Raw genomic sequence first — 12,497 nt, 5'->3', positions numbered from 1 at the left:
CTTCCTTCTTTCCTTCCTTCCTTCCTTCCTTCTTTCCTTCCTTCTTTCCTTTCCTCCTTCCTTCCCTTCCTTCCTTCCTCTTTCCCTCCCTTCCTTCATTTCTTCCTCTCTCCTTCTCTCCCTCCTTCCTTCCTTAAAGGCTATATCTCAAGGTCTACCCACATGGTAGCACCAAGGGTTATTCCTCATTGTCCAACAGGAAATAGAGCCTTTCTGTGACCCTGTAGCCTTCTACCTCTTCCCTAACCAAATCTTACCACATGACTTTTCCTTTTGAAGCAGGAGGACGTATTTCACAGAATCTGAGTTGGAAGAAATATCAGAGAGTGTGTAATTCAAACTACATCTAAGGAGAAAAGCTTACTATATTTCTAATAAGTTATCTAGCCCCTGCTCAAGAACATCAAAGGATAAGGAACACACTTGGCACTACAGGCATCCCATTTCCACCTTTGAACACCTCCAATTTTCCAGAAGGTTTTTTTTTAATATCAGGGACAAATCTGCCTCTCTGCAATTTTCTTTCCTGTTTTTAGTCTCTGAAGCCACATTTGGTCCCAGGACCTCCTGTCTCCAGGCCTGATGTTCTATTTACCTCTCTGCAATTTTTACCAGTTGGTACTGGCTTATGCTTTTAGGAGAAAAGAAGAATAAGTGTAATATCCTTCCCACCTATCAGACCTCCCCTCCCCTCCCAGAAATCTTCCTTTTCCAGGCCAAGCATCTTTACTCCTTTCAAATTATCTTCATATCTAATGATCCGTCATCAGCCAAGACCTCCTCCTCTGGATGCTCTCTAGCTTATCAGTGTCTTTCCTAAAATGTGGTGCCCAGAACTGAAGCTAGTTCTTCAGAGGAAGTCAGAAAAGGACAGCAGATAACAGAACTATCAGCTGCATCATTATGGCCTCTATGCCTCTCTTGAAGCAATGTGAAATCACATTAGCTTTTTATTGGCTGCCCTATATCATACTGCCAACTTTTATTGTCTTTGTAGCTCATTCAGACACTCAGAACTTTTCAGATGAACAGCATTATCTGTAAGCCTGGGCTAGCTTAGAGGGGCAGATGAGGTTGGGGCCTGCAGTGTGGGTAGAATATCTCTGGGAACAGATCAGAAAAGGAAACTGGACAGTTGGGGAAGGGATGAAGGAAGAGAAGTGAGCCCTGGGGACAAGGGCCATTGTGGTTCTATGGGGGTTAGGGCTGGAAGTGTTCTCTGATTTCTTATCTTTTTCAGGACAAATGGGACAAGTAGATTTTTTTGAAATGGAGCATGAAATTTTACATTTATCTATCCATACCAAATTTCACCTTATATTTGGTTTACTGTCATACCCTCTGGAGATCTTTTTGGTTCCCATCTCTATGACAATATATATATGTAATTTGGATCTCACAACAACTCAGTGACAAAAGTCCTCTTATCATTTCCATTTTGCAGATGAAAAAGCTAAGTTTGAGAGAACTTAAGTGTCTGAATATAGGATCTCCTGACTCCAAGTCTAGCACTCTATCTACTGGGCCACGTCCCTGTTTAACACCCTGTCTAACTTGACACTATACTTTAGGACCATGATTTTGTGATCATCTCATCCTTCCATCTTCTTTATCTGCTCTCATTCTTCAATGAACCTTTGATCTCAGCAATATAACTATTTTCTCCAAAGATACAAACTCCAACCCATGCATCTCCACTGATCCTTCACTTGTCTCAAATCCAAATGGATTAATGAGTTAGTGCCCCGTGCATCTATGCTGGTTTACTTAGATATCATCTTCCCTTTCTTTTTTTTTTATTAGAATTGTTTCCCTTTTGTCTTCAGGATTCTATTCCCTAGAGTCTCTGGCCCCTCTTGGGATGGCTTCCTCTATATAAATTTATGCTATGAGATTCTATTTCTTAATTTGAACCCCCTTAAATCTAAGGTGCTTGTCTTTTCCCAGCTTTTGAAAACAATGAAATGAGTATTAACTTCTCCACAAGGTTCCCATCATTGTAACACAGAAAAGGATATTTCCGGGGGGGGGGGATCTCCCAGTTTCCTCTTTCTTTCTCTTTTTTTTAAACTACATTTTCAGTTATGAAGTTCTTTCCTTACCTAAGTCCCCTTTTCTTCTTGCTCAGTGACTTCATAGACTGGAACTCCTGATAGGACGCCAGTGGGTTAGAATCTTTTCCCCTAGCTCACTAAAGTTAAGATTAGAAATTGCAACCAGTGGACCTCTCAGCAGTAGTGAATTGTGATAATGCATTGGGGTGACGGTTTGGCTGAGGCATACATAACCCTAAGACAGTGTACTTGGTGGGGTCTTCTTTCCACTCTTATTCCATGACCTTAACTCTACCACACACCACTCTAGGACTTTGTTTCCTCTTCTATGAATTGGTGGCTTTCCCCACCCCTACCAGTACTAATCCACTGATTTCCTGGCACAGACAAGGTGATTAGGGAGAGAAAAGCTGCCCTGAAGGAGGAAGAGGAACAGGAGAAGATTAAGGAGAAGAAACGCCTGGATTTCCTAGACACTCTTCTTGGGGCTGGAGTGAGTCCGAAGGGTTTCTAAGGGATGGGTCAATCTGGGGCTCAATTGAAGGAAAGCCAAAGTGAATTTTTAGGATCGTTTACCCTCCATGCTCCAAATAGTATATGGTCTCTCTTTCCTGTTCCTGTTTTTGTCCTTGTGAATTTGTTCATTCATCAAAGAGGAAGAGAGGTCAATGGGGAAAGGGACTGTCTATTCAAAGTTGGGGTCCTGGGGAGGAGTATATAACTTGAAATTGGCAGTGAGTGATACAGAGGATCCAGACAAACAAAATGAAAAAAAGATATAATGTGCTATAGAAGAAAGAGCCCTGAATTTGGAACCAGAAGCTTTGGGTTAAAATCTTGACTTTGACATGTAATACTTGTGTGACCTTTGCCAAGTCACTTCTCCTGTACTTCTCACTTTTCCTCCTCTGTAAAATGAGAAGCTTTGGCTCAAAAGTCTATAAAATCCTTTTCAATTCTAAATCTTAAGCCTTAAAGTAGAAGGATGATTCTTCTTCCAGCCCTCATAAAAAAAAAAGATCTATTTCCCTTTAATTCATGTCTTTTCCCTATTGTTTAGCAGCTCTTATTGAGGAGTTCTCCCTGAAGTTTCTTTGAATCCCTCTTTGTACCATCCATTCATTTTTGTCATTTCCATTCCTTCCTGAAGGATGATAGCAAGTCCATCTTGTCAGATGCAGACCTACGGGCTGAGGTGGACACATTCATGTTCGAGGGTCATGACACCACGACTAGCGGCATCTCCTGGTTCCTGTACTGCATGGCCCTCTACCCAGAGCACCAGCAGCGATGCAGGGAGGAGATCCAGGGAATCTTGGGAAACCGTGACACCATCCAATGGTGAGCCCTGGGCCTGCCCTGTCTCTAAACTGGTCGAGAGGTGTATGTAACCTGGCGCTGCAGGGACTCCATCAGGACCTGACTCGCTCCCTCTGGTTCTGCCACTTAGGAAGTGTTTGAGGTCAGATTTAAACTCAAGACCTCCTGCCTCTAAGCCTGGCTCTCATTCCTCCAAGTTACCCAGCTGCCCCCCTTAACATTCGTTTTTAAAAATGTTGAGTTTTAACTTCTTTCCCTCCTTCCATCCCCTTCCCTCTCCCTGAATGGTAAGCAATCTGATACATGTGTTATCTTATGAAACACATTTTCATACTAGTTATGATATGAAAGAAATAACAGACCAAAAAAACCCATCGCAATAAAATAAAGTGAAATATAGTATGTTTCAATCTGCATTTAGACATCATGAGTCCTTTCTTTGGAAGTGAACAGCATTTTCATCATAAAGCCTTCAGATTGCCTTGGCTCATTGTATTACTAAGAATACCTGAGCCATTCACAGTTGTCCATCATACAATATTGCTGTTATTGTGTACAATGTTCTTCTGGTTCTACTCACTTCACTTTGCATCCGTTCATTTCAGTTTCTCCAGGCTTCTCTGAGAGCATCCTGCTTGTCGCTTCTTATAGCCCTATAGTAAGCTATTGCAATCACATCCTGCAACTTGATTAGCCATTCCCCAATTGATGAACATTTTCACAATTTTCAATTGTTGGCTACCACAAAAAGGGCTTCTAGAAATATTTTTGTACAAATAGGTCCTCCCTCCCTTTTGCTTTTATCTCTTTGGAATACAGACCTAACAGTGCTATTGCTGGGTCAAAAAGTATGCATAATTTTATACCCTTTTGGGCATAATACTAAATTGCTCCTCAGTTCGTAACTCCACCAACAGCGCATTAATGTCCCAATTTTCTCACATCCCCTCTGACATTTCTCATTTTCCTTTTCTGTCAATATTAGCCAATCTGCTAGGTGTGAGGTGGTACCTTAGGGTTGTTTTAATTTGCATTTCTCTAGTCAAGAGTAATTCAGAGTATTTTTTCAAATAATTATAGATAGCTTAGCTTTCTTTGTCTGAAAACTGTTCATTTCCTTTGATCACTTATTAATCCAGGAAAGACTTATATTCTTATAACACTGATTCACTATGTATATATTTGAGAAATAACATTTGCTATAAAAATCTTCCCCCAGTTTTCTGCTTTTTTTCTAATTTTGGAGGTGTTGGCCTTGTTTGTGGAAAAACTCTTCAAATCATATAATCAAAACCATTTGTTTTATACCCTGTAATAGTCTCTATTTCTTGTTTGGTCATGAATTCTTCCTTTATCCATAGATCTGACAGGTAAACTATTCTGTGTTCCCATATTTTGCTTATAGTATCATAACCCTTTATGTCTAAATTGGACCCATTTTGATCATATCTTGGGAGATGCTGGTCTATACCTAGTTTTTGCCATACTGTTTTTCAGTTTTCACAGTAGTTTTTGTCAAATTGTCAAAAGTTCTTGTTCCAAGAGCTTGGGTCCTCTGGGTTTATCAAACACTGGATTGCTATGGTTGTTTACTAGTATGGACTCTGTCCCTAATCTTTTCCTTTCTATTTCTTAGCCCGTACCAGACTGTTTTGATAATTACTGTTGTGGCAACGGCTAGGCCATCTTTCTTCACATTTTTTTCATTAATTCCCTTGATAGCTTGACCTTTTGTTCTTCCAGTGAATTCAGTTTAATAATCCTGTCCAGAAAAAATAGAGTTCATCTGGCATGATCTGTGCTTGCTCAAGCCAGGCAGGCTCTTTGGGATTGTTGCTTCCTTTCTGAAAGTTTGCCAACTACACCATATTCTTTAAGATTGATCTAGGAGTTTTCTCAAGAATTCAGAAGAAGCACACCGGCTTATAGTTTGCAGAATCTGCTCTCTTTCTCACTCTCCCCCCTTTAAAAAAATCTGGACATTTGTCCCTTCTCTCTCTCTCTCTCTCTCTCTCTCTCTCTCTCTCTCTCTCTCTCTCTCTCTCTCTCTCTCTCGTAGTATCCCCCCTGTTTCCATAGTCCAGCATTGGGCAAACATTTTTGAGTGCCCAGAGGGCAAATTCAAGTTTTCTGTGAGCCACTGCATTACCTGGGAGGGCGAGGGAGAAAGCACTTGCTTTGGGCAGCTGGATGGACGGGGTGGGGCATGCAAAAAATAACATTGGGTGCTGGGGAGGGGAGGACAGAGCAGCTCTTTGAGGGCCCACTCTACACAATGCCATGTCTTTGCCAACACTGCCATAGTCCTTCAAAGATCACTCTCAATGACTCAGTAATTATATTTTCCAGTTTTTTTAGAACCTGAAGATAAAGTACAGCGTGATAAAGGATTTTAATTTTGCCATCTTCCCTCTTACCTTATTCCTTATTTCTCTTGTCTCATATATGTAGTTTGAGTACAGTAATCATTTTTATTTTATCATTACCAGGGCAAAAGTCAATCCCCTTGGCATAGAAAACAAACAAAGCAAGAAATCTGCCTTCTGTCTTTTGGGAATCATCATCATCCTATCTAGGCAAAGCAACAGTCCTGGCCTTTCTTGGTTCTTCCTTTTCTCCCCAAAAGAGCCAAAGAAAAAATTATTTTGTGTGCTTAGATTTCCTTGTGAAATCTTAGGTTATTCTGAGATATCCTGACACTATTAAATACATTCCTTACATCATTTTTATAGGACTGTGCCAGAGAGCTGGCCCTGCTTCTGATTTCCATACAATTCTTTTGTGAATCTAAAGGTTGAGGAATGTCCTGTACATTTTTATCTTTCTCTTCAGTCACATCCCCTTTTCCTTCCTCATTGGAATTGCTTCCCTTCACAGACTAGTCCTAATGTTTTTCTCTGGTATTATGTCTTGTCTCTACAATTCCCATCAACAAAACCCTCTGGCCTCCCCTCTTTCCTGAACACAGGGTTTCATTTTTGCCTCCTCATTTCTTTGTTTCTGCCTCTATCTCATGTCTAGCAGAGAAAATAAGATATATACACTCTTGAGTAATAAGACTTTAAGGACCTGAGGTTTCTTCCCCAATGGTGGTCCTCCCTTTGCCAACACAGACCATAACTGTCCTTGACTTAGTAAATGTTAGTTTTGAATTGCTGTGGCTGGAGAAGTCCCTTCCTTGGTGGTTCAGCTTCCAGAAAAGAACATCTTCGAGCTGACCTCTGCTGATTCTTAAATGGCAGGTCCACAGAGCATCATCTTGCCCATTTTCTAAATCTCTTCATCTTAGGAAGACATGTGGAGGCTTTTGGGATCTGTTGACCAAGCCCTGAAGAACTGAGGGTTATCCTCACCTCCTCTGCCATACCAAGAGAAGTCCTCAGAAGAGGACCTTCCTGTGGCTCCATTCATAGGGTACTCTATGGCTTATAAAGTCATTAATCAGAATCACAGAATCTGAGACTTTCAGATCTAAGGTTGACCTCAAGGGCACCTTGTCCAAGGGAAGTCCAATAAGGGCTTTCCTTTATACAGTGTTCCTGACAAGTGCCCATCTAGGACTGCCAGAAGACCTCCAGTGAGAGAAGACTCCCCACCTCCCAAGGCAGTAGCCCAATTTACTTTTCCTGGTTCTCATAAGTTCAGAGCTAAGAAGAATGAATTCAGAATTTCTACCCAGGTCTTTGAATTCCAAACCAAGTTCTTTTTCTACTCCTGTTCTTGGCTAGAATGCCTGTGTCATTTCCCTTCTCTGTATCTTCACCTCATAGCAGAGAGCCCTGAATACAGTAGATATTTAGTGAATGTTTGTTCAATTGAATGGAGCAAGTCTTTGCTCCCTGTCTTCATCTCTTTTTCTTTCCTGAGTCCCCTTGGTCTAGCTCCATGCTAAGCACTGAAGGAGAGATGAAAAGCACTCGGAGAACTCCTGGTGTCACAGGAATAGGGAAGAAATGGCAAAGGGCTATTTGAGAGATCACAGGTTGAACCAAGGGGCACCAGCTCTGTGTGGGCTGGGGTGGTTAGGGAGGGCTTGCCATTAAAGATGCACATGAAGGCCCTTAAAATAAGGGTAGTAAGAGGCAGGGAGGAGGAGGGAGAGCATTCTAGGTAGAGGTAGCTTGGGCAAAGCTGTCAAAGACAGCATCTTGAGCAAGAGGGAGGGAGGACTAGCAGACCCAGCATTAGGAATGTATACTTGGGCAGGCCCATTGCTAAGGTGAGTATTCCAGACCCCCTCTTTTTGTCTCCTCAAGATAGCTGGAAGGTTGGGGCAGCTAGGTGACTCAGTGTATATAGATCCAGGCTGTAGTTGGGGAGGTTCTGGGTTCAAATCTGGCCTCAGACACTTCTAGTTGTGTGACCCTGGGCAAGTTATATAACCCCAACTGCTTAGCCCATATTGCCTTGAAACTGATATTTAGTATTGATCTGAGACAGAAGGTAAGGGTTAAAAAAATAAGTGTAAGGTTCATCTGGGGTATCCGGGGAATTCAAGTGGCAAGGCTGGGGAGCTGATGTACCTGATCTACACTGACCATTGTACATGGGGGGTTCTGGCATGCTGCTTTCTTTCCATGCAGGGAAGACCTGGGGAAGTTGAACTACCTTACCATGTGCATCAAGGAGAGTTTCCGCCTATATCCCCCAGTGCCCCAAGTATACCGCCAGCTGAACAAGCCCGTTACTTTCACAGATGGGAGGTCACTACCTGCAGGTAGGATGAGGGTGGCCCTTGAGCCTGGGCATGGGAGGTCAGAGACATGGGTCAAGTCTCTACCATTCAGACTTCCTTGAGTTTTTGGCCAGGGTCTTTCCCCCAAGTGTCATGCTTAGAGAAGTCCCATAGACCTCAACTCTCAGGCACAAACATATAACATAGTGTAGGTCTAATGTCTAGGAGCAGGAGGAAACATGTTCAGTTACAATAAACTCTCTGAATCTTTCTGCGAGAGAGAGAGAGAGAGAGAGAGAATGAAGATGAATAGGGTCCTGTTCTCCCTTTCATGGTGGATTGCAAGAGTTAAAATTGCCTTCAATTAAAGCAGGAATTCTGAACCTGGGGTCTATGAATTTGTTTTTGTTTTTTAATTTAAAAATTCTATTTAAATATTGTAATCTGAAAAGGTGTCCATTGGCTTTGCCAATCTGCCCATAGGGTACATGATATAGAACCAGGGTAACAACCCCTGGTCTAAATGGAGTTGAAAATCAATCAGGCTCAGAATGTCAGCATGAGAGCAACCCTGCAGCCAATGCTCACAATCTTTCCCTGGGGGAAGGGAAAGGGTGTCCACTAAGAAACTCCAGACCCAGTTGCCTGACTCTCTTGGTTTCCCTTCTCTATCATCTTGTGTTTTGAATCACTGACAGAGTAAGGGAACCCTGGAGAGAAAGGTATATTTGTGTATTTGGCTCATAGCTCTGGGTATACTTACTAGCCTGGTTCAGCAGGTGTGACCTTGTTCTCTGTCCCATATGGTTGACAGAGTGACTATGGCACTTCCTCCCTCTTGTTTGTGGGGTTTTCTACTGGTACACATACTCTATAGATTTCTTTTGGGTCTCAAGTGACCTTCATACCAGGATGAGCCTGTTTAATCCCTTGTGGTTGTTACTAAAATTACCTTTCATGGACTGATCTGGTCCTACTTCAGGGAATATTTCCCAGCTATACCTATCCATGACATTTCATTAAGATCACAATGGTTTCCTTCATGAAAACTTGATCTGCCACCTTCATATATTCCTAATTTTTCCCAGCTTTCCCCAAGGCAACTGCTGCCACAATAGCCCCTGTCAGGGACAGCATGGCTAACATTGAGATTTGCTGGACCCTGGGAGGTTCAAGGAGATTCAGTCACTTCTCGAAGAAGACTAGACCATCCTTTCCCATTCCAATATATATTCAGCTTCCCAGAGGAGAGACTTAGACTGGGAGTCAAGAGACCTTGGTTCTAGTCCCCAGAGAGTTCAAGACATTGCCAGAGATACTTCCATTTTCAGGGACTACTTTTCTCATTTGTAAATACCCATCTTAGAGTGACTAGGTGTCACTCTAAGTATGGTATGTATAGTGGATAGAGAGCTGAGCTTGGAGTCAGGAAGACCTGATTTCTGGTCTAGTCACTTAACCTCTTAGGGGCCTGTAAGGCTTTTATTTAGAGATGAGTGACTTATCTACACCAAAGGAGAGGCTATCCTTACTAGGAATGCTCCATACCAGTGAAATCACGACTGTTCTCCCTAAGCCTCTCTCCCTGTCCCACAGGAAGCCTGGTGTCTCTCCACATCTATTCACTCCATAGAAACCCAGCTGTGTGGGACAAGCCTGAGGTATCTCCAATCGTCACGTCACAAGGGAGAGTAGGATGATCCAGGGGGAGGCATTCAAGGAGGAGGAGGGGAGGGAAAAGCTTATGTTTTTTGGGGGAAGGAGATGACCTGCCCAAGCAGACTCAGGAAGCCAACCTGAGGGACTGGGGTAGGGGAAGATCTCGGGGCTCCTCCTGCTAGGAAAGAATCCATTAGCTTTACCCTCTAAGCTGTTTTTCCTTTTGTCTTCACTCTCTCTGCCTGTACTCCCACAATTTGCCTCCTCTCCCATATATTTAACATTGAGGTTATCTTTGATTCATCCCTCTCTCTTCCTTCCATATCCAATCAGTTACCAACATCTATTAATTCTACCTCTGTGGCAGATGGATGGATTCCATCTCTTGAATCCACCCCTTTTTCTCTATTCCATGGCACTTGCTTGAGTTATGACCATTCTGACCTATCTTCCTGTCTCCCCTCATTTCCCCTTATAATTCATCCATTAAAGGTGGGGGAGGGAGGATAGTTCTTCTTTGTAGATCTTTGTAAATGAGACTGTTCTTTTATTCAAAAGTCTTTAGTGGGTGCAGCTGGGTGGCTCAGTGGATTGAGAGCCAGGCCTGGAGATGGGAGATCTTAGGTTCAAATCTGGCCTCAGACACTTCCTAAATGGGTGACCCTGGAAAAGTCACTTAACCCTCATTGCCTAGTCCTTACTGGGCTTCTGCCTTGGAACCAAGACACAATATTGATTCTAAGATGGAAGATGAGGGTTAAAAAAAGTCTTTTGTGGTTCTCTACTCCCTTGTAAGTGAAGTTCAAATGCCTCTGCCTGACACCCTCTGACCACCCCTATTTTTATTCCTTAGTGGCATGTTAGCTCTCCAGGCATAAGAGATAACTCATATACATATATTCTATGTCTAGACATTAACGCCCATTATGTCCCAAATATGCCCTGAGTCCTCCAGCCTCTGCACCTCTGATCCAACTTTGCCTTGTGTTTGGAGCGTATTCCCTCTCCAGAATCCCAAGGATTGAAGCTGCCAAAGTTGCCCGAGTCATGCGAGACATCAGGGGCCCTTTTGTCCAAATTTATCTAGCTAGCAAGTGTCAGAGGAAGGATTTGAACACAGATCTTTCTTTCTTTTGTGGCAGGTGTTTGACCCCCAGCGCTTCTCTCCAGAGAATTCCTCTACTCGTCATCCTTATGCATTTGTGCCCTTCTCCGCTGGGCCTAGGTAGGTGCTGTCTTCTAGTATCTGGGTGGGATGGGGAAGTCACATTAATGCCTTAACTGCAGCCTTCCAAGTATAGCTAACTGTCTTCTTGACCAGGGCAGAACTTGGAGAAATCTGCCTCATACTCAGCCCACCCTGCTCCTCTCACACATGTTGCTTGGGGAGGGCCTTGAGCAAGGATGGTTTCCTAGGAGCCTTAGAAGAAAGAGAGCTGGGGGGCAGCTATCTGGCTCAGTGGATAGAGAGCCAGGCCTAGAGATGAGAAGTCCTGGGATTAAAGCTGGTCTCGGACACTTCCTGGCTGTGTATCCTTGGACGAGTCTCTTAACCCCCATCTTCTGCCTCGGAACTAATACACAGTATTGATTCTAAGGGTTTAAAAATAAAAGATGAAAGAGAGCTTGGGGTGCTGAGATGAGGAGAGATGATCTGATCTCAGAGGATGGTTGGGGATGGGGGAAAAGAAAAGACTGGCTCACCTCAATTTAAGAGGCTGCCAAGAACCTTGCCCTTAAATTTAGGGAGACCCGAGTTCAGATTCTACCTCTGACACAGGATGCCTGCTGTTTATTAATTTTACAAAGTGCCTGTCCTGCTCTCATATGCCAGGTTCTATAAACTTGAGCTTGTTTCCGTCTCCAGGCATAGAACAATCCTGACAATAATGCTGATTTTGGGTTTCCTTCTCTGACTATAGGAACTGTATTGGGCAGCAGTTTGCCATGTTGGAGATGAAAGTGGTCACATCCCTCTGTCTCCTTCACTTCGAGTTCTCCCTAGAGCCCTCGAAGCCACCTATCAAACAGCTTCAGCTCGTCCTGGGTTCGAAGAACGGCATCTACCTTAACCTGAAGAAGTTGATCTAGGAAGGAGCAGAGCCTGGAGCTCTGCCTCGTGCATGAGTGGGGAATGGGAATGAGGACAGCAGTGGTGGTGCTGAAATGTCATTTGAACATGACCTTGGGCCCCGGGGGCTTAGAGTCCACTGCGGGAGTGGGGAGAGACACAAGCACTAGGATATTGATTTTTCTCTCTCCTTGGACACACATATATAGCTAGATAGGCAAAAAATACCTTCTAATAGAGAAACATGCCATAATCATACCATATTGTATCAGCTTGTAAGAACAAGTTTATAGTTCAAACTCTTCATATTACAGGGGAAGAAACTGAGGCTGTCTTCCTGCAAAGCATGGCTCAGAGGCCACCTCCTACAGGAAGCTTGTCTCAATCTCCTCAACTATTAGCATGTATCCATCCTCTTAATATTGTATGATTTTATATACACTTAGCAGTTACTTATGTACATTTTGTATACCCTAGAACAGTGAGGGAAAACCTATGGCATGGATGCCAAAGATGGCACACAGAAAGTTCTCTGTGGGCACTTGGCCACCATCCCCACCCCACCCCAGAGTTCATTACTAGAAAGCCAGAGGGACTTGGGTGGAGCTGTCCCCTTCCCCCTCTTCGCTGTGCCACATCGTCCACCCCTCTGCCCAGCAGCCCAATGGAAGTGCACAGGGGGGAAGGTGGGCAGCTCACAGGAGGCAGAGCTGGAGGG

At 43.5% G+C, this 12,497-nt stretch overlaps 1 protein-coding gene across 3 annotated transcripts in view; it reads left to right on the top strand.

Annotated features, from left to right (window-relative positions):
* The window catches only part of LOC123245740 (cytochrome P450 4B1), a 137,389-nt gene extending 125,337 nt beyond the window's left edge, over nucleotides 1–12,052 (top strand). For all 3 annotated transcript variants that reach the window (XM_044674743.1, XM_044674742.1, XM_044674744.1), the window contains 6 exons: nucleotides 2,441–2,547; nucleotides 3,205–3,395; nucleotides 7,958–8,091; nucleotides 9,646–9,710; nucleotides 10,851–10,933; nucleotides 11,631–12,052. In XM_044674743.1, the coding sequence (XP_044530678.1) occupies nucleotides 2,441–2,547; nucleotides 3,205–3,395; nucleotides 7,958–8,091; nucleotides 9,646–9,710; nucleotides 10,851–10,933; nucleotides 11,631–11,799 (749 nt within the window). In that variant the 3' untranslated portion in view covers nucleotides 11,800–12,052. The remainder of the gene's footprint in view (nucleotides 1–2,440; nucleotides 2,548–3,204; nucleotides 3,396–7,957; nucleotides 8,092–9,645; nucleotides 9,711–10,850; nucleotides 10,934–11,630) is intronic.
* The last annotated feature ends 445 nt before the right edge of the window (nucleotides 12,053–12,497 follow it).

This window comes from Gracilinanus agilis, chromosome 4 (genome assembly GCF_016433145.1).
Source record: "Gracilinanus agilis isolate LMUSP501 chromosome 4, AgileGrace, whole genome shotgun sequence".
NCBI lineage: Eukaryota > Metazoa > Chordata > Mammalia > Didelphimorphia > Didelphidae > Gracilinanus > Gracilinanus agilis.
The sequence above is the reverse complement of the archived record's forward strand: the minus strand, read 5'-3'. Positions and strand labels throughout refer to the sequence as shown.